The following is a 22,998-nucleotide window of genomic DNA, read 5'->3' as shown; positions in this document are numbered from 1 at the left end:
CCCCGGAGTCACCAGGAACTTGAGCAAGGGGACCCCTTGGTCTGTAACCCCCTTGTCTGAAAAACAGGGTGTGTAAAAGATGATTTCCAGAGGGCTCCCAGCTCTAGAATTCCGTGTTCTATGGTTCTCTGTTACTTAGAAGTGACGTGGAAACCACCCTTTGTCCATTGAATTCTATTTTGAACAGCCAGCGGGCTGCCTCCTTGAAGGGATCTCTCGGTCAATGCTGTTGCAAATATAAAAAGGCTCCTAGAGTGTATCTTTTGTGCAGATTTTCTTAAAGGCTTTCCTTAAAGAGAACACCTATAGTTGTATGGCTACTGTGGCCCAAAGAGTCACAATCCCAGTTCCGCCACCTCATCTGATCTAACGGCCCCACAAAGTGGACAGGACATCCAACTAGGAGAGACTCCCTGCAACTGCACTGGTGTCCTGGGGACAGGATGAGACAGGACACATACACACACCCTGCTGAGCTCCCTGCCCTGCATCTTACTCCATGGGCGCAAACAGAAAGTGAGCCCAGAGCTGAGGAAAGAGCTCTCACCCTCTGCGTCTCGTGAGGTCTCCAGGCGGACGCGGGCTCAGGCTGCTGGGCGGGGATGTCACTCTCCTCCGGCGGTGTGGGAGGATGTCCATTCCGGCCTGAGACGGAGGGCCCCAAGGGTGTGAAGAAGCCAGGCCTTCCTGGAGTAAGGGTCACCCAAACCCTGATGCCCCTCCCCAGAAGTGCAGAGAGCTGTCCGGAGGGTCCTCCCACTTCCCTTAGGAGCAGATGGCTCAGCAGAAAGCTGTCCCCCCAGCAGACCAGATTTCCAAGTCCGGAAGCCCTGACCCTCTGGAGTGGATCCCACCGGCTGTGGCTGCCACAGAAAGAACCCAGTGGCCCGCCTCATTGCCAGGGTGTGAGCTTGGCCTCACGCGCTCCCTTTCAGGGGAGCGCCTGATGCCAGGGGCGAGGGCCAGTTCCCCTCAGTTCCACAGTCCCACTAACATTTCCTGAGCAACTGCTCAGTGCAGTGCTGCGCTGGGCACCGTGGTAGAGATGAATGTGCCGCTGGCCCGGCCCCATGGGGCTCACCATGTGCTGGGGGAGACACCCACACAGGCCGGGGAACATTACTGGGCTCTATCCACAGGGAAGCCTCTCAGCAGAGCTACCACCTGAGGATGGACAGGACTAACTTGCCAGGCCTCCTTGCCCAGGGGAACTCAAACCAGGTGGAGCCTCCCTCTTAGCTTCCAAAGGGCTGAGGTATCAAACCCCCACTCAGCAGGAGCCCCTCTTCTCCCTTCGAACCTGGATTCCTGGGGAAAAGCACAGGGAAGCTGCCCCTCCCCTCACGCCTGCGAGCGACCTTCTCTAGGTCCAGGGCACCCCCCAGAGGACCTCCCTGGGCTGCTAAGCTCCACTCCTCTGCCACACCCTGCAGCTATGGCCAAGCTGCCACCTGGCGTCCCTCAGCGTCTTGCCTTCTCAGCCTACTTAAACCAGTCTCCTCCCAGTACCACTGCCCTGGCCGTGTCTCAGTTCCCTCCTCCCTCAAAGCCAAGCCCAGGCAGCACCACTAGGAACACCCATCGTCCCCCAACCCCATCCCATGGAATGTTCTTTCCAGGCTCTGCAAGTTCACCTCCTCCCTAAAACCAGCTTGCAGCTCACTGACCCCAGTTCAGGAATCCCCACTGTGCCCTCAGCTTTGGCTCTGTGTCTTTGTTACACCTTGCAATTCCTTCAGCCTCGCCCCCCAGCAACGCTCTCCCACCCCACAATGACCTTTTTATTTTATTTATTTATTTGACTTTTTGCTTTTTCTAGGGCCACTCCCGCAGCATATGGAGGTCACCAGGCTAGGGATCTAAACAGAACTGTAGCCACCAGCCTACACCACAGCCCCTGCAACTCGGGATCCTTAACCCACTGAGTGAGGCCAAGGATCGATCCTACAACCTCATGGTTCCTAGTGGGATTCGTTAACCACTGAGCCACGAGGGGAACTCCTGACCCTTTTATTTTAAAATCCCTGTATAACCCTCCTTCCCATCTCCTACAGGAAGTTCTGCCTGGATCAGCGCTTGCTTCCCAAATTATACTGCAGTTTTTTGTTTTTTGTTTTTGTTTTTGTTTTTTTTTGAGGCCTCCCTTTCCCACCCTCGGTGTGGCACTTATGCTTCAGTTTTTCTTACTACTTAGCAATTGACACCCATAAACACTAGCAGAATCCCGATGCTGGGGGTGCCTTAAACGGATCGGATCAAGTACTCAACACATGTGCTTTATTCATCGTAATAGCTAGGATTTTTTGAGCTCGATGAGTTGAGCACAACGGCAACCTCATGGATATGTTATCTCTCATTTTCAGAGCAACCTGCACGACGGAGATGTGCTGTCCTTTTTTTTTTTTTTTTTTTTTTTTTGTCTTTTTCACCTTTTCTAGGGCCGTTCCCTCAGCATATGGAGGTTCCCAGATTAGAGGTCTAATCGGAGCTGTAGCCACCGGTCTACACCAGAGCCACAGCAACGTGGGATCCGAGCCGCATCTGCGACCTACACCACAGCTCACAGCAACGCCGGATCGTTAACCCACTGAGTGAGGCCAGGGATCGAACCCGAAACCTCATGGTTCCTAGTTGGATTCGTTAACCACTGCACCACCATGGGAACTCCATCTGCTGTCATTCTTTACAGAGACTCCAAGAGGTTCACTAGCTGGTCCACCTGTCTGATCCAAAGTTTGTTTTCCGCTGCCTTTCCCTTACCTAGGATTCATCCACCAAATGACTATCAGACAACAGACAACAGACAACAGAGTACTAAGTCAACCTGTCCTTTCGGCAAAAGCCCGGAAATATTTAAACAGTGAAACTAGATGTCCCTCCCTCTGCTCTTTCCTTATCTGTAAGGACTTGCCAAATGTTCAAACAAACGGATATCAAACCTAAAAGCACTAGAAAGGGATCTGATGGGTTATCGGCCCTGAGCTGAATGCTGTTGAAGCTGTAGGCTGCGTGACACACCTAAAGCTCAGCTCCCAGGGCCCTGCTGGAGATAATTCCTTTGTTCTGCCATAAACCTTGCTTAGAACTGAATCACAAGATGCCAGCAGTTTGAGGGTTTGCCATCAGCATACCTTCGGAAGGGCAGAGATGGAGCAGTCCTTACTGAGTCCCTATAGGAGACTAAAATCCACCACAGCCACTACACATCAAGCCTGCACCCCTCAGTCTTTCCTGGCCACAGTAGACACAATAATCATACCCCCTTTGCCAGTTTAAACTCTTCAAAGCACTTCTCTTCATCGTGGCACATCGAAATAGCTTTTTTTTTTTTTTTGCTTTTTAGGGTCGCACCCTCAGCATATGGAGGTTTCCAGCCTAGGGGTCCAATCAGAGCTGGCCTACGCCACAGCCACCCCAGGTTTAAGCCACATCTGCGACCTACATCACAGCTCACCGTGACGCCGGATCCTTAACCCACTGAGCAAGGCCAGGGATCAAACCGGCAACCTCATGGTTTCTAGGCGGATTCGTTTCCGCTGAGCCATGAGGGGAACTCCAACACTGCAAGAGCATTTTAGGAACTGGGTACCCAGACTCAGAAAGGCCAGGCGATTTGCTGGTGGGGCGGGGGGGGGGGGGTTATGGTTGTTTTTTGCTTTACCACATTTGTTTTTGGTTTTGTGTTTGTTTCTGGCTTTTTCAGCAGCACCCTCGGTATATGGAAGTGCCCCCGCCAGGGACTGAATCGGAGCTACAGCTGAGACCTACGCCACAGCTGCAGCAATGCCAGATCCTTAACCCACCGCACCAGGCAAGGGATCAAACTGGCAACACCAAAGAGACAAGCTGGATCATTAACCCACTGCGCCACGGCTGGAACCCATTTGCTTAACACATATCAAGCCCCTGCTGCGTGCCATGTCCTGTGCTAGGCTTGAACAGGACTTCCTGGGAGAAATAGGGTTTCCGGGCAGGGCCTTCGAAGACAGCAGGAGTTGGGCTTGCAGCTTTTCCCTGGCGGTGGCTCCAGAGCCTCTCCTCTTAGAGCAGAACAGCGGGGTCTCATCCCACAGCCCCCCACTGCCCACCCCCAAGCTCAGCCTCTTTAAGCTCAGCAGCACAGCGAACTAGCCCATCCTTTCCGACACAGCCACCTCCCTTCTGCGTGGTGCAATGAGGCTCCTTGCAGAAAGGGTGCATGCAGGTAGGGCCCACGCTAAGGTCTGTCCTCGGGACAGCAGGCCTGAGGAGAGAGGCCATGCTCCAGCAACTTCTCAGCCCTGCAGGCTGTGCAACCCTGCGGGGACTGCCATCCTCAGAGCTGTTCCCACCATTCCTCACACTGCAGCCCCTCCTCCAGGGGTGCCCACCCTTCCACCCACCGGCTGTCCCCAGCGATTTCAAGCCAGGCTGTGGAGTTTCAGGGCCGCCCACCAGAGAGGCCCAAGCCCACCTGCTCCCTGAGTGCCAGCGCCTTCCCACCACCAGAATTCCCTGTGGTGCAGAGAAAAGACGGTACGGCCATTCCATCCCACCCTTCCCCTAAAAGTTTAGTCCTGAACGCCAGCACCTACCGACAGCAGGGTCCCTTCCCTGTCTGGACTGTCACCACAGTTCTCCCGACTCTAGAGTGGAAACATCCCTTTCTCCCTGGAGACACTGCTCAGGTGGGCAAGAAAGAAATGCCTTTGGGACACGACTTGATCCCCAAAATTTTCACCTTTAGAAGAAACGGAAGATGTTGCTAAGGCACAGCCCAAACCTGTTTCATGAGGAAGAATCTCTTGTTTCTACAAAGGGGCTGGAGGGGAATCTCAACTTCCGGGCCATGCGCTGCTGTGAAGGGAGCTGCTCCTTTGGTGACACGGATGCAGGGACCCCACTCTGGCGAATCTGGGACTGTGGAAGGTCCACTTTCTCCCTCGCCCCTCCACCAGCTCAGGTGCCCTGAGCCGGCACTTACTGCTTGTTAAAATCTCTCTGCGAATTCGAAACACCTGCTTCGGGGACTTCCTCATGCGCGTCCAGCCTAGTACCTTGCCTGGAATTAACCACGACACAATAATGTCGCACATCCTCTCCAACACGGTGAAAAAGGGTGATCATAACCTGGGGGTCCCGCGGAAGCGGTGAGCCCCGCGGTGTCCTCTGACCCCAAGCCCATCCAGCGGCGGCGCGCCTGTTTGTCCCAGCACAATCCACCACCCTTCCACCCGAATGTAAACCGGGACGACCAACGCTCGCGGCCGGACGCCTGAGGCGTCCTCCGTGTGGGAAGGGGCTTGGATGGTGCAAAATCAGGACTCCGCGCGTGGCCCCAGCTAATGGTACGCGGAGGGGCTGCTCCGCGTCGGGCCACGAGGCGCGGTGGTTTTCCCAGCAGCTGGCCCGGGCGGGGGTGCCTGGGCACGACCGGGGTCCCGGCGCTGCCCGGGCCACCACTCACCATCCAGGAAGAACGACGGCGACAGCAGCAGGAGCAACCCCGAGAGCACCAGCACGGAGCGCATCGTGTCCTGGCCTCAGGCCCGGAGCAGGTGGCTGCTGGCTTGGCGGAGGGTCCCGGCGGCGAGAGCGTGGGCGCCCCCGGAGGAGGCCTGGCGGCGGATCCGGCGGCCGGGCGATGACTCGCGGCTCCTGAGTTGCGCTCCGGTGGCCCCTCCTCGCGGCTGCTGCGGCAGAGCCGGACCGAGGCGCGGAGCCAGGCGGCGGAGGAGCGGCGGACGGCTGCGTCGCGGGCGGTGTCTGCGCGGCTGAGGCCAGGCCAGCGGCTGCGGCGACTCCGGTCCCGTCCGCGCCGGCCCCCGCCCCCTTTCCTCCCCCACGAGCGCGCGGGCGGGGCGGAGGGGCCGGGAGGGGCGGCGCTGGGCGGTGAACAATGAGCAGAGGAGGAAACTCCGCCCAGGCGCGAGGCGGGCGGGGGAGGGCGGCGGGCTCCGGGCTCCCGGCTCCCGGCTGGCGGCCCCTGCGAGGGAGGGGGGTGGGGTGGGAGGCGGGGCGGCGGGGGCTTCCCGGAGCCCGACTGCCCCCTGCCCTCCGGGCCACCCTCCTGGGTGTGCGAGTGTCGCCTGCGGTGCTTCGGAGAGAGTCCGGTAGGAACCGCCACACTGCCGGGGTCCTTGGAGGCCCGGGTCCCGGGCTAGGAAACTTCCAGGGCTGTGTTCGCTAAGGAGCATGCGAGGCCTCCGGGCTGCAGCTCATTTGCTGCAAAGCGGGAGAAGCACATCTCCCACGTGCCAGATGCAACTCACCTGTGGGCGGGCCCGCAACCCGCAAGATTTCTGAGCAATTTGGATTAATTAGTTGCTTAACCTCTCCAAGCCGACCTCACCTGTGAATGGAAGCAATGGTTTACAAAGAACAAAAACAAAACAAGATAAATTTTTGAGGGATTATTATGTGCCAGTTTGTGTTCTTAGTGCTTGGCATATATCAATTCACTCTTCGCCACAGCCATGTTTTCGGCTTCATCTTGCAGACACGGAATTGACTGAAAAAGAGGTTAAACTTGCTCATGATCACGTAACTGTAACGGTCAGACCTGCTTCTGAAAGTAGTTTGGAGAAATATTTTGCGCAGTGCCTGGCATAAGAGTAATTGCTCAGTACGTGGTAGCTACTGTTATTATTGCTATGTGAAGAACAATAAAGATTTAGGGCTTCGGGCAACTTGAGCTCAAAACCTAACTGTGCTTATCCATTAGTTATAAAACCCTGGACAGATTTACTCGGTCTACCTCAGCTCTTTCCATCTGTAAAATAGGGATAACCACACCTACCTCAGAGAGTCGTTATGCGACCCAACTAAGAGAAAATGCGGCTCGAGCGCTTAAGCACAGGGCCAGGGACTAGAAAGTCTCCAGGAATGAAGCGGCACGCCCTCCATGTATTAGAAGGAGAAATTTGCAGACCTGGGAACTGAATTCCGTAAACCGAGTAAACCTGATGAAAGAACAAAGAAGTTCCCCTCCGGTTTTTTTTTCAAAGCTGCTTGAAGGATGCACATCCTGGAACCCCCGACGGAGGAGGCGCACCGATGGCGCCGGGATGGGCTTGGGAGAGGGGAGGGGAAGCTGACCCGGAGGGGGCAGGGTGATTAACTGGGGAGGGGGTGGACGGCTCGGATTTGGCTCAGGTGACTCCTGGATCGATCTTTTGGCTTTGGCGTCTTTCTACAAGATGGGTCTGGGAGGGAAGGAGAGGTGTCCCTAGGACCCAGTCAGAGCCAGGAACCGTGGACTCCTTAAGCCCCTGAAGTGGGCTACACGCAGGCGCTGTCCGAGAGGCACAGCATTTTGGGAGCAGCAAAGGAAGAGCTGGAGTCCTGGCTGGGGTTCCTCGGCAGCAGGCTCAGGCTTGGGAAAGACTGACCTGCCTGTTTTCATCAGGAAGTTTCTGCAGGATCGTTCTGGCCCGGTTTTCCACACCGCATATGGGAAAGACAGAGGGTGTTCCCTATAAATACTGTGGTGTGTGTGACTATCTTTGATGTTTTTTAGAACTGGTCTCCTGATATCCATGCCAACAAAAGCCTTGTTTCTGAAACCAAACAATACACTTAAAAATTAATTTAAAAGTGTGTATTGTGTGCTCTCCGACTTAAACAGTGTTTTGGACGCAGTCAGTTGCTCCAAAAATCTCCCTTTGCGTGTTAACTTTGGTCCCATTGCAAAATCATGCAAAACTAAAATGAGAATTGACATCCAGGCATAGAAAAGGGTCTTTGTAGCTAAAGACTCAGCAAAATTAGAATTGCACTGACACTCACCAGCATCCAGCAGCGCCCCCTCCCCCCACTTTATGCAGATGGAGCTTTCAGGAATGAAGTCCGCCAGGCTTCCAAAGCACCTGTGGTCAGTGAACCGACCTGCCCCAGGTACCTGGCCTGTGCCCTGGGTCCCTTTAACAGAATGCTCCTACTAGTTGGTTCACTGGCCCAGAATACCTAAGATTGTAGTCAAAACTGAAAGCATTTTGTAGATGCTAGTCCATACTCCTTCTGAGATTTATTACATTTTGGGTGTATGTATGCATACATTAGCTCCCCAGACTTTTTTTTTTTTGCTTTAGACAACTATATTTATTAACAATTTATTTTGAAATAATTTTAGACTTAAAGTTGCAAGAGAGTTCTGTATACTCTTTACACTCTTTAAAGTCAGTATCTAAAGAAAACATGGCACAATGACCAAAATTTTAAAATTAACATAAATTCATTAGTAGTTACTAATTAAGACCTCAATCGAATTTGGTGACCTTTTTTACTTACGTGCTTTTTCTGGCCCAATCCTGGATCCTACATTTCATCTAGTTTTCAAGCTCATTTCTTCTCAAATTTATGGCAGTTTCTCGGTCTTTAATGACCTCGACACATGCTTTCAACTTCTTAACATGGGATCTCTCTTATTCATCTACTTCCTCAGACCACAAGGCACAGCACATCACATCATCGGTACAGAAATAGATAGAGCTACAGATATAGATGGTGAATGCAAACATGAATGCCAATTGGTAGATATTACATAGGAATCTAGGACACAAGGTTTACAATGGTTTTTCCCAGGGCCCCTGTCAGTCAAAGTTAGGGGTCATGATACTTAGCCCTCTGGGCAATTTGGGGAAATTGCTAATCTCATCCTTAAATGCAGGTTTGATAAACTTCTCTTGATCCTCATCCTAAATAACTTTAATCTCTAGTAACAGCATCTGCATCTAGGGGTGGGACAGAGCCTCCAGCCATGGCACCCCCCCCCAGTAAAAAATAAAAGCACACATGTATCCATACTGGGGCCATATCACCACTCATAAAGTGCCAATGATGCTCTCACTTTGGTGTGTCCCCGACCTCTGAGTTCCTTGGGGGCTCCGAGTGGTATTTCATTCATCTTGGAATCTCGGTGCCCAGTACAGTGGTGCCCCCCCCACCCTCCAGGAAGGCACTCAATACCCAAAGGCGGAATAGATAAAAGAAGTGTTTGGATTATATCTCCAAGGCTGGGCTTTAGCTCTGACTGCCAAGTTGTGTGATTCTATGAGTACCAGCTGAAGTTCAAGTTGACCACGTCTCCCCAAAGTCATACACTGACCTGTTATTATTCAACAGCATCTCTTCTAACAGCATAGTATCCCAGAGTCATGCGCACAGGGCTGAGAATGCAAACTCAAACGGCACGGCCTCCACCCTCTCAGCAGAGCAGCAATACTTGTATACACACACTGCCGAGGTGCAGTGGGGGCTGCAGCAAGTGTCAGGAGCAGGCAGGTGGGAAGCACAGAGCAGGACAGGCTGAGGTTTACCTAGGGAGGCCAGGAATGGCTCCTGAGTTGGGCACAGGGTCTTGGAGAAGGAGAAGGACAAAAGCAAAGGCACTTTGTGCAGGTGGAGCAATGTGTAAAAGTGAAGAGGGGATCTGAGAACTGCAGGCAGGTGTTCTGCCCCAAGCAGAGTGCAGGGTTGGTGGGCAGGGGTGGAAGAAAAGGCTAGAGAGGTGGATGGGGCAAGATCCTTCAACAATGGAGACTCCCCAAAAGGTCATAAGCTGGAGGAGACAAAACCAGACGTGGGTACAGTGCTTTGGGAGCGAATGCATTGGTCCCTGGAGAGCCTGAGCTCAGACAGTGGCAGTGGGGAAAGGAGGGGCCTGAGGCAAGGGGTCTTGGGGGGCAGAATTGATAGGTCTTAGTGACACTTTGGATGTGGATGTGGTACGTTATGCAGTGTGTGTGGTATGTTTTTTGAACAGCATTGGCAGGAAAAAGCTCTCTGCAGGAAAGAGCTTTCTTCGGGAGGCACCCCTCGATCTTGTCACTAACCTTAAATCAGGCACCCCTATGCTCTACTCATCTTCAGACCTTACCCATCTTTCAAATCTTTTGATCTCACAATACTGTGCCTAATTTGTCGCCTTTTTTCTATAGATGAAAGAAGTAGAAATGAAGAATAAGTAGTCAACAGATGACCAGCTCTCTTCCCCAGCTTCCCTTTCAGTAATCTCTCCAACAAACTGTGAACAAGATAGCATCGAAAGGAAGATCACGAGGAGGTGACAAGCCTGCACGAGGTGGGGGATGGCAGACTCTGACCCCCCCATCTCAAGGATTAACTGAGATTACTTCCCTGCTCCCCTTTAAAACCTTTCACCTCCAGAGGTGGTTTTGGGGGTTGCTGAGCCCACCAACTCCCCAGATTGCTGGCATTCCAATTAAAGGCAACTTTCCTCTCCACTACTTGTATTAATTTTGTACGCAGCGAGCAGTGGGACCTGATTCGATAACATGTTGAGGGCATGAAGCCATAAAAGGAATCTAGATTTCCCACTTGGGTTACTGGGTGGATTATCTGAGTGCCAAGGTTGAATATCCCAAATGAACAATATAAGAGAAGCAACTTCGGGAGTAGAAAATGAGTCCCTTTTTTTTTTTGTTTTTTTTTGTCTTTTGTGGGCCGCACACATGGCACATGGAGGTTCCCAGGCTAGGGGTCCAATTGGAGCTGTAGCTGTCTGCGACCTACACCAAGGCTCACAGCAACGCCGGATCCTTAACCCACCGAGTGAGGCCAGAGATCGAGCCTGCGTCCTCATGGATGCTAGTCAGATTCTTTAACCACTGAGCCATGACAGGAACTCCTAATGAGTCCCATTTTGAACACGTTGACTCTGAAGACCCCTGGGGCACTCAGGGGCCATGTCTAGAAGTCCTATCTGTGACCTTGAGCACAGATCTTCGGTCAGGAAAGGAAACAGAGATTGGAAAGCTGGCTGTGCACAGGTGGGGACTGTAGCCAGGGCTGTGGAGGATTAGCCTGCGGTGCTCTGTTGTGAGAAGGGAAGAGGTTGGAGGCAGAGCCTTTCCACGTTCACAGAACGGACTGAGGAAAGGGGAGATGGGGAATGAGGAACTACCCAGGAGGTAACCAAGAGAGAAGGATGCCATAGAAGCAGGGAGGAGGATGTTTTCGTAAGAAGAAGGTGGTCGGTGTCACCTGCTGCAAAAACTGAAACCTACTGGGAATTTCATGCAGAGTGATTTCAATGACGTGCAGTAACTTGGGAGAGTACATGGCGATGAGGAAACAGAGACCTTGAGCGAGGATGTGAAAGGAAGGAGGGAAAACATGGGGTTGAGGGGAAAGCTTTCTGTGTATGGCTTCGTTTTAAAATTGGAGAGGTGCTCATGATTATGAGCCAAGAGGAAGAAGCCAGTTGAAAGGGAGGAGTTTAAAAAAAAAAAAGGATACATTTAGAATGGATAAGCAGTGGGGTCCTATAGTACAGCGCAGGGAACGATATCCAGTCTCTTGGCATAGACCATGATGGAAGAGAATATGAGAGAAAGAATATGTATATATATATATATACAAATGTATGACTGGGTCACTATGCTGTACAGCAGAAATTGACACAACACTGAAACTCAACTATACTCTAATAAAAATAAAATTAAGAAAAATAAAATTTTTAAAAAGGTGGGGAAAAACGGGAAAGGAGTTCCCTGGTGGCTCAGTGGGTCAAAGATCAGGCATTGTCACTGAAGTGGCTTGGGTCAGTTCGATCCCTGGCCCAGGACACTTCCACATGCTGCAGACATGGCCGAAAAAAGGAGTGGGGGAGAAATTACAGGAGATGGTATGTGAAGCAGGGATAGAAGGCCAGAGCTCAAGCAAAGGAACTTCACTGCTGAAGGTGTGGGATTGGGACAGTATCTGTCTTGGCAAATAAGGAATGGCCTGGAGTGAATCAACTGGAATTTGAATTTTTGTCCTGCCATTCAATAGCTGTGTGACCTTGGGCTTTTACATAACCTCTCTGAGCTGGTGCCTCCTCCTCTATAAAATCAATAACAGCATGAATCCTGCTATTCGTTGTGAGACTGTGAGCGAGTGCACGATGCCCAGGTGACATTCAACAAATGGAGTGCAATAGTCTTGCGTCAGTAAAAGAACTGCTCCGATGACCACATCTCCTCTGAAAAGCAGGGCCGTTACTCTGTGCTTTTTCCTGTTGCTGCTCCTCAGCACATATTTCCCCCTCTCAGAAGCCCTCCTTCTGGATGAGAAGAGCCCCAGGGTGGCAGGTTTTCCCACCAAGGCTGCATCTCTGCAGACCGGGGCTGTGGTTTGCAACGGAACTGCTTGCAGGAGGGCCCTCGGGAGGCCGTCTACCACCGAACCATGGTCTTTGGAATTCCCAAACCCCTCCGATTCAGAGACAGTCTGGGGCTCAGGGGATGTTAGGAATCACAGTCCAAAGCCCTCAGTATGTGGGAAGAAGACGGAAGCCTGGAGAGTTGAGCCAACTTGTCCTCGCTCTCACGGCTGGTAAAGAGCCCTGGTTCAAGAAGCAGTTTACAACTCCAGCCACTGTTCTAACACAGCCCACGGCCTGGGCATGAATTATCCATATTCAGGCATCTGGGTCAAAAAGTCACAGGTCCCGTGGCAGGAACAAAAGACAATGTGCCTGGGAGATGGGCTGAGGAGGGAGATAAGAATCAATTGCTAACTGGAGTTCCTATCATGGCTCAGTGGCTTACAAACCTAACTAGGATCCATGAGGATGTGGGTTCCATCCCTGGCCTTGCTTAGTGGGTTAAGGATCTGGCGTAGCTGTGGCTGTAGCACAGACTGGCAGCTGCAGCTCTGATTCAACCCTTAGCCTGGAAACTTTCAGATGTGGCCCTAAAATGAAAAAAAAGGAAGAATCAATTGCTAATTAAGTTGAAATAAAAGAGGCTCTAGGCATGGGCCTCCAAACTTAGTCTTCCAGATACATACACCCAACTTGCTTCTTAGTCTCATCTCCCACCTAGCCCCTGACCAGCCTTCCCCCTCCCGTCTAATTCCTCTGCCTGGTGCAATAAACAGCCATCGTTAGCTCCTTCCACCTGGAGGCTGACCAGGGCCAGAATGCATGCTTGAGCAGGATGGCGTGGAGCTTTGCCTGTACTGTGGCCCTACTTTCCTAAAATGATGCAATCCTCATACAGTCCAGAGTGGTAAAGATATTGCCATTAATCCATTTTGCAAATGAGGAAATAAAAACCTCAATTTGTTGCATAGGAGAAATAAACACAACATTGTACATCAACTATACTTCAATAAAATACTTTTTTTTTTTTTTTTGGCTGTGCCCACAGCGTACAAAATTTGCCAGGCCAGGAACTGAACCCATGCTATAGCAGCAACACAAGCACAACATTGACAAATGCCAGGTCCTTACCCCCCTGAGCCACCAGGGAACTCCCTAAATTTTTTTAAGCTTATTTCCCTGCAACACCTGAAGGTAGGCATCAGATTGTTTCATGGCCTCCTACCCAGATATTGACACACGTGTGTCTGATATCCCCTGTGAACTCTGAGCTCCTTGGGAACGAGCTGTGTCTGGTTCTCCTCTGTGCCCTTCAGAGTCCAGGTTCAGCATCTTGTACCATCTCCTCCCTCCTCCCATGCCTTCCCTCCACAAGCTACCAGAGTGTTGTCCTTGGAATCCGATGACATAGATCCTGTCCCCCATCTGCCCAAGCTCTTCTCTGCTTTCCTACTGCCCAAACTCCCGAACTGTGGCATTCAGGGCTTCCAAATCCTGGCCCCAACTAACCCTTCCGTCTTCTCCCTGAGAGGGAGAAGCCTCTTTAGATTCAACAGTGATGCTCACTTTCACAATCAAGTCTGCCTTTGCTTCTCTTTGTACCTGGAATGACCCTACTTTCCACCTGTCAGTGATTGAAGGCTCAGATTTGGTGCAGCCTATTGGGATCTGGCCTCCACCTCTCCAGTCATAATCACTTCCTCCTCTGCATTCGCCTTGCCTCGGGTCAGTACCTTAACTTGCTGTCTGATTTCACATGTTTATTATAAGCACATGCACTGTGAGTTCTTTCTTTTCTTTTTTCGTCTTTTGTCTTTTTAGGGCTGCACCCGCAGCATATGGAGGTTCCCAGACTAGGGGTCTAATCGGAGCTGTTGCTGCCGGCTTACTCCAGAGCCACAGCAACGCCAGATCCAAGCAGAGTCTGTGACCTACACCACGGCTCACAGCAACACCGGATCCTTAACCCACTGAGCGAGGCCAGGGATTGAACCTGTAACCTCATGGTTCCTAGTCGGATTCGTTTCTGCTACGCCAAGATGGGAACTCCCACTGTGAGTTCTTTCACGGGGGCAAGAACCTCGCTTTATTTCTTTGTCCACTCTATACTTAGCTTGGTTGAAGCTGGCATTTGAGAATAAAAACAATGTGTATAAGATCTACAGTGTGTTGGTCCTTACCACATGCGCCAGCACGGAGCTAGGGATTTGACATGCCTAGCCTCAACAGCCTTGTGAGGTGCTATTATGTAACCCATCTTATTAATAAGGAAACGGAGGCATTTCTGGAAAGTAAATGGCCTAAGATCACATAGCCATTAAATAGTGCAGTCAGGATGCAAACCCAGCAGCCTGACTCCTAAAATCACGACACTATTGAGAGAGTGAATGAATAGTGATATTCACTGCACTATAATTTTGCCTGCTGCTGTGTCTCATAAACATGGTTAAGATGAAATATCTGCCCCCTAGGAGCAATCAAAACACAATGAGGACCTAGCAGGCGACCAGGGTTTTTCTCAATTCAAGAAATGATCAGTGGGAGTTCCCGTCATGGCGCAGTGGTTAACGAATCCGACTGGGAACCATGAGGTTGCGGGTTCAGTCCCTGCCCTTGCTCAGTGGGTTAACGATCCGGCATTGCCGTGAGCTGTGGTGTAGGTTGCAGATGCGGCTCGGATCCTGCGTTGCTGTGGCTCTGGCATAGGCTGGCAGCTACAGCTCCGATTAGACCCCTAGCCTGGGAACCTCCATATGCCGCAGGAGCGGCCCAAGAAATAGCAAAAAAAAAAAAAAAAAGAAATGATCAGTTCCCCCCACAACCCTCCTACACTTGTCAAAACCCCCACTCCCTGTATCCCCAGAGAAGCCCCCTAACTCAAATAAAACCTGATGTAGACTTAGCCTTATGGTTTTTCTGTTGCTGAAACCTCCTTATATAATTAATACACATGAGCTGTAGACCACACCCTGCACTTAAACCTGTGCAAAATGAACTTTCCATTCAATCACTAGATTCTTCATGTCTCTGGGCTGCTCGTTCCATTTGCAAAAGTCAGAACTGCTGTACCATCCCCAGTGTTCTTATGCCATTGCTCCCCAGCTCTCCCTTTCTCATTCTCAAGGATCTTCCAAGATGCCTTCACTGGTTGGTAATTGTCAGAGGGTTTTTTGTTTGTTTGTTTGTTTCTTTTCAGGGCCACACCTACAGCAGTATATGGAAATTCCCAGGCCAGGGGTTGAATCAGAGCCCGCATCTGCGACCTACACCGCCGCTCGCCACAACATGCCTGGATCCTTTAACCCACCATGTGAAGCCAGGGATTGAACCTGCCTCCTCATGGATACCAGTCACATTCTTAACCCGCTGAGTCACAATAGGAACTCTCGTTAAAGTTTATTCACTCTTCCTGGTAGCTTGATTCATAAAACCCAGGTTTATCCAACCCCATTATTTTGCTGTCAGGAGACACACTCTCCCAGGAGTGAAACACATGGGGGGGTATGTCTAGGGGAAAGGTGTCCAGGTATCCTTCTTCCTTGTTACAGAGGTGAGTAAAGCTATGGCAGCCCTGCCAGGACCCACAGGGACAGGGCTGCAGACCCACAAAGATAAACAACCTGGCCAGATACGGATGAACGACAGTTACGGGATGGGCCTGGGAGGTAGCAGTGGAGGTTCCCATGACCTCATTAACCTCTGAAGCATTGTTCTTCCCCTGTCACCAGGGCATTTTGATAATACTTATACACTCAGAGTGCACAGCTGGGGTGGCAGGATCTACCTCTGTGCAGTAGGGAGACAGTGCAGAGCCCTCCGCTCAAATGGGAAAGAATCCTGACAATCACAAAGCTCAGAAGCTTATAGAGTTCCCGTTGTGGCACAGTGGAAAAGAATCCGTCTAGGAACCATAAGGCTGTGGGTCTGATGCCTGGCCTTGCTCAGTGGGTTAAGGATCCGGCGTTGCCATGAACTGTGGTGTGGGTCACAGATGCGGCTCAGATCCTGGGTTGCTGTGCCTGTGCTGTGCCGGCAGCGGTAGTTTCAATTTGACCCCTAGCCTGAGAACCTCCATATGTGGCCCTAAAAAGCAAAAAACAACAACAAAAAAAACATAAAAAAAACCCCAAAAACAAAGCTCAGAGGCTTGAATAAAATCCCAGCTTAAGGAGTTCCCGTCGTGGCGCAGTGGTTAACGAATCCGACTAGGAACCATGAGGTTGTGGGTTCGGTCCCTGCCCTTGCTCGGTGGGTTGATGATCCGGCGTTGCCGTGAGCTGTGGTGTAGGTTGCAGACACGGCTCGGATCCCGCGTTGCTGTGGCTCTGGCGTAGGCCGGTGGCTACAGCTCCGATTCAACCCCTAGCCTGGGAATCTCCATATGCCGTGGGAGCGGCCCAAGAAACAGCAACAACAACAACAAAAGACAAAAAAGACAAAAAGACAAAAAAAAAAAAAAAAAAATTCCAGCTTAAGGAGTTCTCTCCTGACTCTTCTTCTTTCATAGTAGGAATGGTCTGTGCATTTCTAGATCTATGTCTCTGTGTGCGGTTCTGGGCTCCTTGACAACACTCGAAGCCCCAGGAGGCCACGGGCCTCTCTCTGTGTTCACTCTTACATTCCCAGGCCCAGCATGGTGCCTGGCCATAGCAGGTGCTCAATAAATACTGGTTGGCTCAATGACTCAAATTCCAGAGATAATTTAAAAACAAAAAGTTAGATTTCTGTTCTTTGTTTTATCATCAACTAGCTCATGATATCAGGAAACTCTCTGCTCAGGAAGTGTTAGTTTCCTTATCTGCAAAATGGGGAAGCTGGGGGGAATATGAGGCCTAACTCCTTTTCAGAGACAATTCAAAACTCCAGAGGCAAAAATTGAAGAGGTTTGAAAACCACAACATTCTTTGCAGGTATGACTTCTTTTTATTAGTAGTTATTTCATCAGCCTCTCCTGGACTTTGCACAGGTGGATGTGGCAAATCATTCTAACCCCACATTTAATGAACACTCCATGTTATATCATGGAGCATCTCAAGAATGTTTTAAACCTACAGTGCGCTCTCTGTGCAGTTTTTACTGGAGCCGTATCCGCCCCCTAGACCCAGAGATGGTGATGAATGGAGGGGGGTGTCAAGATCCCTCTGTCCTCAGGTAGGACTGCACCTATTTTCATTCATCATGTAGTTGATTCTGAATGAGGCAGCTTCCTTCTCTCCCTTCCAGAGAGAGTCCCCGGAGAGTGAATTTCACAGTTCCCTTCACCTCTCGGGAAGGATCTAAGAGTCTCTGTGACCAAGGAGTTCTTGCCTCTAAGTGCTATCTAGGCTCTGAGATGGAACCTAGGTAAAACAGAGACCCTTCAGAAGAAAGCCTGGGCCCAAGTTTAGTCAGAACACCTCGCTGGGGCTCGTCTCTCACAAAAGGTACTCCTTCACCTTCTGATGACTAAAGGGGTCTTTTTTAAAAAAGAAAAAATTATGGGTTTGTTTTTGGTTCCGGCTGCTTTTGGCTGCACCCCCTATATGTGGAAGTTCCTGGGCCAGGGACTGAACCCATACCACAGCAGCAATCCCAGCTGCAGCAGTGACAGTTCCAGATCCTTAACCCACTGAACCGCCAGGGAACTCCTAAAGGGGCCTTTCTAACAGCAATCATCTCATCCAGGATCAAGAACTGCATCGTCTCTGCAGCGTGAAGCACCGTGTTCTAACTGTTACTATATACACAGACCTAGGCTCCTAGGCTTCTCCCTTCGGCCTGACGCCCCCACATCCCCTAAACCCCAGTCTTCGACACTGAAGACCACCCCCAAGCTCAGTCTGCTCATTTTCCTCCAGTAACCCATTGGCATTTTTCTCTTCACTCTTGAAACCAAAATTCTCCCCAAGATAGTGCTGTTTTACCTGGAACCCAAAGGACACCGGATACATGGGGATCCCTCAGGCCAAGGAGAGTGAGAGAACCTGGAACTGCCCAGATTTCCAAGCGGGACTCAGCCCTTGAAGCTGTGTTCTTCCTGTGCCAGGTAAGGTTAATGATTACAGCTCAGGTTTGCTGAGCACTTACTTTGTGCCAGGCCGTGTTGGCAGTGCTTGGCAAGCATTCTCTCATTTAATTTTTATAACAAACTTGTGAGGAAGGTACTATTTTCTTCCTATTTTACATTTAAGAAAATAACCTTAATTTGCCCAGAAGCAGACAGCTAGTAAGTGGCAGAGCTGGGCTTCAAAACCCCAGCAGTCAACTGAGCGTGCTCTTAACCCTTCTGCCCAGCTAGCAGGAAGAAACTGCGCCCTTGGAGTGAAAGCTGTTTCTACCTGAGCGCCCTCTATTCTTCAAGGCTCAGCTCAAAAGTGCCCTGAGAGGCCTGTGTTCTGAGTTATTCTCCCCTGTGGCACTTTATTCATATTAATTACCTTTGAGCTCTTGTCCCTCCGTGATAAATGATGGCACTTGAGTCTATCCACCCCCGCCCCCCCCTCCCCCGCCCCCCGTTCTTGCTTTAGAGGGAAGATGTCACCTTATATCCACTGCCGGCTGTCCAGCTCCTACAAGAAGCTCCACCAGTGCTTGTTGATTGACAAAAAATGATGAATACCACAGTTGTGGCTTCTGTCTCAAGCAATTCTTGGGACCAGGGTGAGCAACCTGAAGGACAACGAATGAGTGAAACTGATAATCCTAGACTTTTAGGAGTTTATGATATAACTGAGAAATCCTATGAGCACCCTTGTAAAACAGAGCACTTGGCTTTATGAAGAGACACATTAGCAAGAGCAAAAACGCATATCTAGACATGGATTCTGGGTATAGGTGAATGTAAAACATTTTTCTGAAATGGGTAATAATTCACAGGATTCAAAAAGTCTAGGAAAAGAATGGATGTGTGTATATGTATGTACACCTGAATCACTTTGGTGTACAGCAGAATTTAACACAACACTGTAAATCAACTATACTTCAATAAAACTTAAAAAAAGTCTAGGAGTTCCCTTGTGGTGCAGCGGGTTAAGGATCTGGCATTGCCACTGCAGTGGTTCAGGTCACTGCGATTGGGAAATTCCATATGGCACAGGCACAGCCACAGCCAATAACTAAATAAATAATCAGTCTAAATGGAATAGTGACTACTCTCCTCACCCAGCCCCCCAGCCACTCGTACCCCTCCCCACAGACAACCAACTCCTTTTTGTATTCTTCCAGAGATATTTTATGCGTGTGCAAGAAAAAAAGGTTTTGTCTATACATGCGAACAAGCATTAGGTATATATTAGCTACACAAACATATTAGCTACATATAGCTAAAATATGTAATAGATATGCAATATACATTGTATTTTTTATGGATTAACTTTGCCTGGGATATTAAAAAATATAACAGGCCATTAATAAAAATCCAATATTTAATAAGTTCACTACGTGCACAGGCTTTGACAGAAATTAGATCTCAAGATGAATGTAACAGGAACCTTGACCCTTGCTCATAGTCATTCCCGACTTGGAATTCCTGTGGTGGCTCAGCGGAAAATTGGACTAGGATCCATGAGGTCGCAGGTCCTATCCCTGGCCTCTCTCAGTGGGTTAAGGATCCGGCATTGCCGTGAGCTCCGGTGTAGGTCACAGACACGGCTCAGATCTGGCGTAGCTGTGGCTGTGGTGTAGGCTGGCAGCTATAGCTCCAATTTGACCCATATCCTGGGAACCTCCATATGCCACAAGTGTGGCCCTAAAAAGCAAAAAAACCCCAAAAAACAAAAAGAGCTCCCACTTGGGAGTTCCCTTGTGGAACAGTGAGTTAAGGGCCTGGCATTGTCACTGCTGTGATACACCCCCCCCCAAAAAAAAGATCTCCCACTTGGGATGGAGTTGAGATGAATCCTATTTCAGTTCATTCAGGCTGCAGTTCAGAGACGGGCCTGGGCAGGGAGTGTGGAGGAAGGTTAAGAGAGAGGAGGTAGGGTGGAATTAAGTTTTGTAAGAGAATTCATCACTTTTCTCTACTTTCTGTCCCTGGAAACTATAACAGGAGTCAGCGTAAAGCAGAGCATATTTTCTCCATAAAAATAATGCTGTGGTTAGAGGTCACATTATGAAATAAAGACTTGGCATCAGAAAACACAAATAGGACTGGAGATGTCATAAGAGCAAAGAACTATAAACCTTTCTCGTCACTTAAAATAATAAAATTGTGCTTTAGAGCATTGTACATTTGTACATAAATGTACCAATCATACTGATTACACAAAGGGCCCCAACGAACCATAAAATGTATGGACAGCACATAAAAAGTACAGCATTGCTGCCTCATAAATTTCCTGAGGACAGTATATTGCTAATGATAAGCATTCATTAAAAGATGAATTAACAATATTTCTCTCTGCCCCTCACTGAATTTTAAAAAGCCTTTTTGAGAAGATGTCGAAGACATTTTGAGATAATAATTTGGAGGCGTGTTTTGATTTAATAATTTAATAAATTGTGTGATCCCTTTTAGGCCTCCAGAGCTCATTAAAAACTTATCCAAGAAAGTCTGAACCCTTGCCTAATGCTCCCGATGCACCTTCTTTGATGGGTTCAGAGGAGGCTCAAAATAACTCCTTTGATCTGACGTAACACTGTCTTTAACATGGTGGCAGCTCGTTCAGACAGCCAAAAATTTTGAACTCTGCACTCAACACCGAGGATTCAGAAGAAAAAGGAATAAGACGTGATCTACATGGAAGGACTCATAATGGGCCGGCCAGCTGTTGTTAACAATAGCAGCTACTTTCTGAAGGTCTACTATGTGCTGTGATAAGCCTCAGGGACCCATTTGCTCATTTAAGCTTCACCTTAGAAGGAAGATACTTGTTTTTCTTTAGTTTTTTTTTTTTTAAAGTCAAGCCCGAGGCATGTGGACGTTCCAGGGCCAGGGGTGGAAACCCTGCCACAGCAGTGACCCAAGCCCCTGTAGTGACAATTCCCCAACCTTACCTATTTACGTCTGCAGTGATCCCCTGTCCAAACATGGATGCGCGTTCTCAGATACTTGTAGTTAGGACCTCAACATGTCAACAATTCAACCTGGCTAAGTTTAAATTGTTTCCTTCTAACACATATAAGGAGTTCTCTTTGTGGCACAGTGGGTTAAAGGTTGGGGAGTTAAGGTGAGTTTCCACTGAAAGCCAAAAAAAAAAAGAGTTCCTGTGGCTCAGCGACTAGGAATCATGAGGTTGCGGGCCCTGGCCTTGCTCAGTGGGTTAAGGATCTGGCGTTGCCGTGAGTTGTGGTGTAGGTCACAGACGCATTGCTGTGGCTGTGGTGTAGGCCGGCAGCTGTAGCTCCAATCCGACCCCTAGCCTGGGAACCTCCATTTGCTGCGGGTGCGGCCCTAAAAAAAAAAAAGATGATGAGTTCACACTGGAGAGGGATGAGTCCTTAACCCCGTATGGCTGATGTCGTTTTTAGAAGTTGTTCCCTAGTAGCTCCCTGGGTTAGGGATCCAGTGTTGTCGCTGCTGTGGTGGAGGTTCGGTCCCTGGCCTGGAACGTCTACATACTGTGGGTGCAAGCCACAGAACAAACAAAAAAACCACTGCTAAGAAGAGGAGCAAGATAGAGAGTGCGATATGAAGACAGACACACAGGCACGTGAAGATGCAGGCAGAGATTGCAGCTATTTCTCTACAAGGCCAGGAAGCCCAAGGCCATTAGCCATGCCCAGAAGCCTGCAGAGAGGTGCGCACAGGTTTCCCTGAGAGTCCCCAGAAAGAATCAGCATTGCCAACACCCTGGCTGCAGGCTTCCAGCCTCCAGAACTGGGAGACAATAAATTTCTGTGGTTTTAAGTCAGCCAGTTTTCCCTTTCTGGGGGGCCTGTAGCTGCAGCATATGGACATTCCCACGTTCCCAGGCTAGGAGTCGAATCCAACCTATCGCTGCCGGCCTACACCACAGCCACAGCAACTCGGGATCTGAGTTGCTGGGACCTACACCACCACTCAGGGTATCCTTAACCTACTGAGCGAGGCCAGGGATCAAACCCACATCCTCATGGATACTAGTTGGTTTCGTAACCTGCTAGGCCACAACAGGAACACTAAGCCAGCCAGTTTGTGGTCCTCTGTTGGAGCAGCCCTAGGAAATGAATGCCTGTGTCGCTGTGGGGGGAACCAGGCGGGGTCTGCCTCCCCAGCTCCCTCTCAGCGCCACCTGAGGAGGGAGAGAGATGCTCGGAGGACAGGGAGGAGCAGTCACCTCTGCCCACAGGCGGGAGTCTGGGAAAGCATCTCAGAGGAAGGAACTTTGGGGCTGGATCTCAGTGGTTAGGCAGGAGTCTGCCAGGGCCAGAAGGGTGGGGTGGAAGGGAGTGCTGGGCAGAAGGATCAGCAGGGGAGAAGTGGCTGCACAGGAGGAAGTTGGGGTGATGGTGGAAGGTTTGTGTTGCTGGTGGAGGTGGTGGCCGCTTTTGCTCTGAGAAGGAAGGATTCCTGGGAAAGTGAGGGCTGGGTCCCCGATTCTTTCCTCCCCTTTCTTCTACCTCCCCCAGGTAGTGGAGCCATGGGTCTGTTCCCAGCGCTGCTTCAGCCCCACTGGCCCTCCCTCCCAGGCTCACTCTCCTGCCCTCACCAACCACCCCCAGGGCTGCTCCCTCGGGTTTCCAGGTCTCCATCCCAAGATCACCTCCTCAGAGAAGCCTCAGAGGCACCACCCTTTGCCTCCTGGAGAGGCCTCATTGTCAAGCTCAGCTTTCTTCAATCTTCTCATTATCTTTACACTCTGTGTTATCTACTCTTCCCTAACTTTTTTTGTCTTTTTAGGGCCACACCTGCAGCATATTGAAGATCTGAGAAGCCTCAGGGGCACCACCCTCTGCCCCCTGGAGCGTCCTCATTGTCAAGCTCAGCATCCTTCAATCCTTCCATTATCTCC

General features: G+C 50.2%; 2 protein-coding genes across 7 annotated transcripts in view; both read right to left on the bottom strand.

Annotated features, from left to right (window-relative positions):
- PODXL (podocalyxin like) overlaps positions 1 to 5,755 on the bottom strand; it is a 50,113-nt gene extending 44,358 nt beyond the window's left edge. Inside the window, exon 1 of the mRNA XM_003134669.6 lies at positions 5,447 to 5,755. Within this exon, the coding sequence (XP_003134717.4) occupies positions 5,447 to 5,510 (64 nt within the window). The 5' untranslated portion in view covers positions 5,511 to 5,755. The remainder of the gene's footprint in view (positions 1 to 5,446) is intronic.
- A 4,648-nt stretch (positions 5,756 to 10,403) lies between these two features.
- LOC106508206 (uncharacterized) overlaps positions 10,404 to 22,998 on the bottom strand; it is a 43,773-nt gene continuing 31,178 nt past the window's right edge. For 2 of the 6 annotated variants that reach the window (XR_014833885.1, XM_085005450.1), the window contains 2 exons: positions 18,609 to 18,736; positions 10,404 to 12,678 (listed from right to left, as the gene is read on the bottom strand). Coding sequence is in view for 4 of the 6 variants with exons in the window: in XM_085005450.1 (XP_084861576.1) it covers positions 12,645 to 12,678; positions 18,609 to 18,736 (162 nt within the window). In the remaining 2 variants the exon portion in view is untranslated. Of the gene's footprint in view, positions 12,679 to 17,991; positions 18,105 to 18,608; positions 18,737 to 20,938; positions 21,336 to 22,998 lie in introns of those variants that run through there. The other 4 variants (XM_085005447.1, XM_085005449.1, XM_085005448.1 and 1 more) reach the window with 4 other exon arrangements.

Source organism: Sus scrofa, chromosome 18, assembly GCF_054392235.1.
Source record: "Sus scrofa isolate SSC_HxYL_T2T_F1_AM1 chromosome 18, Sscrofa_HxYL_maternal_Yorkshire_Landrace_v2.0, whole genome shotgun sequence".
NCBI lineage: Eukaryota > Metazoa > Chordata > Mammalia > Artiodactyla > Suidae > Sus > Sus scrofa.
This window is presented reverse-complemented; position numbering and strand designations above follow the sequence as displayed.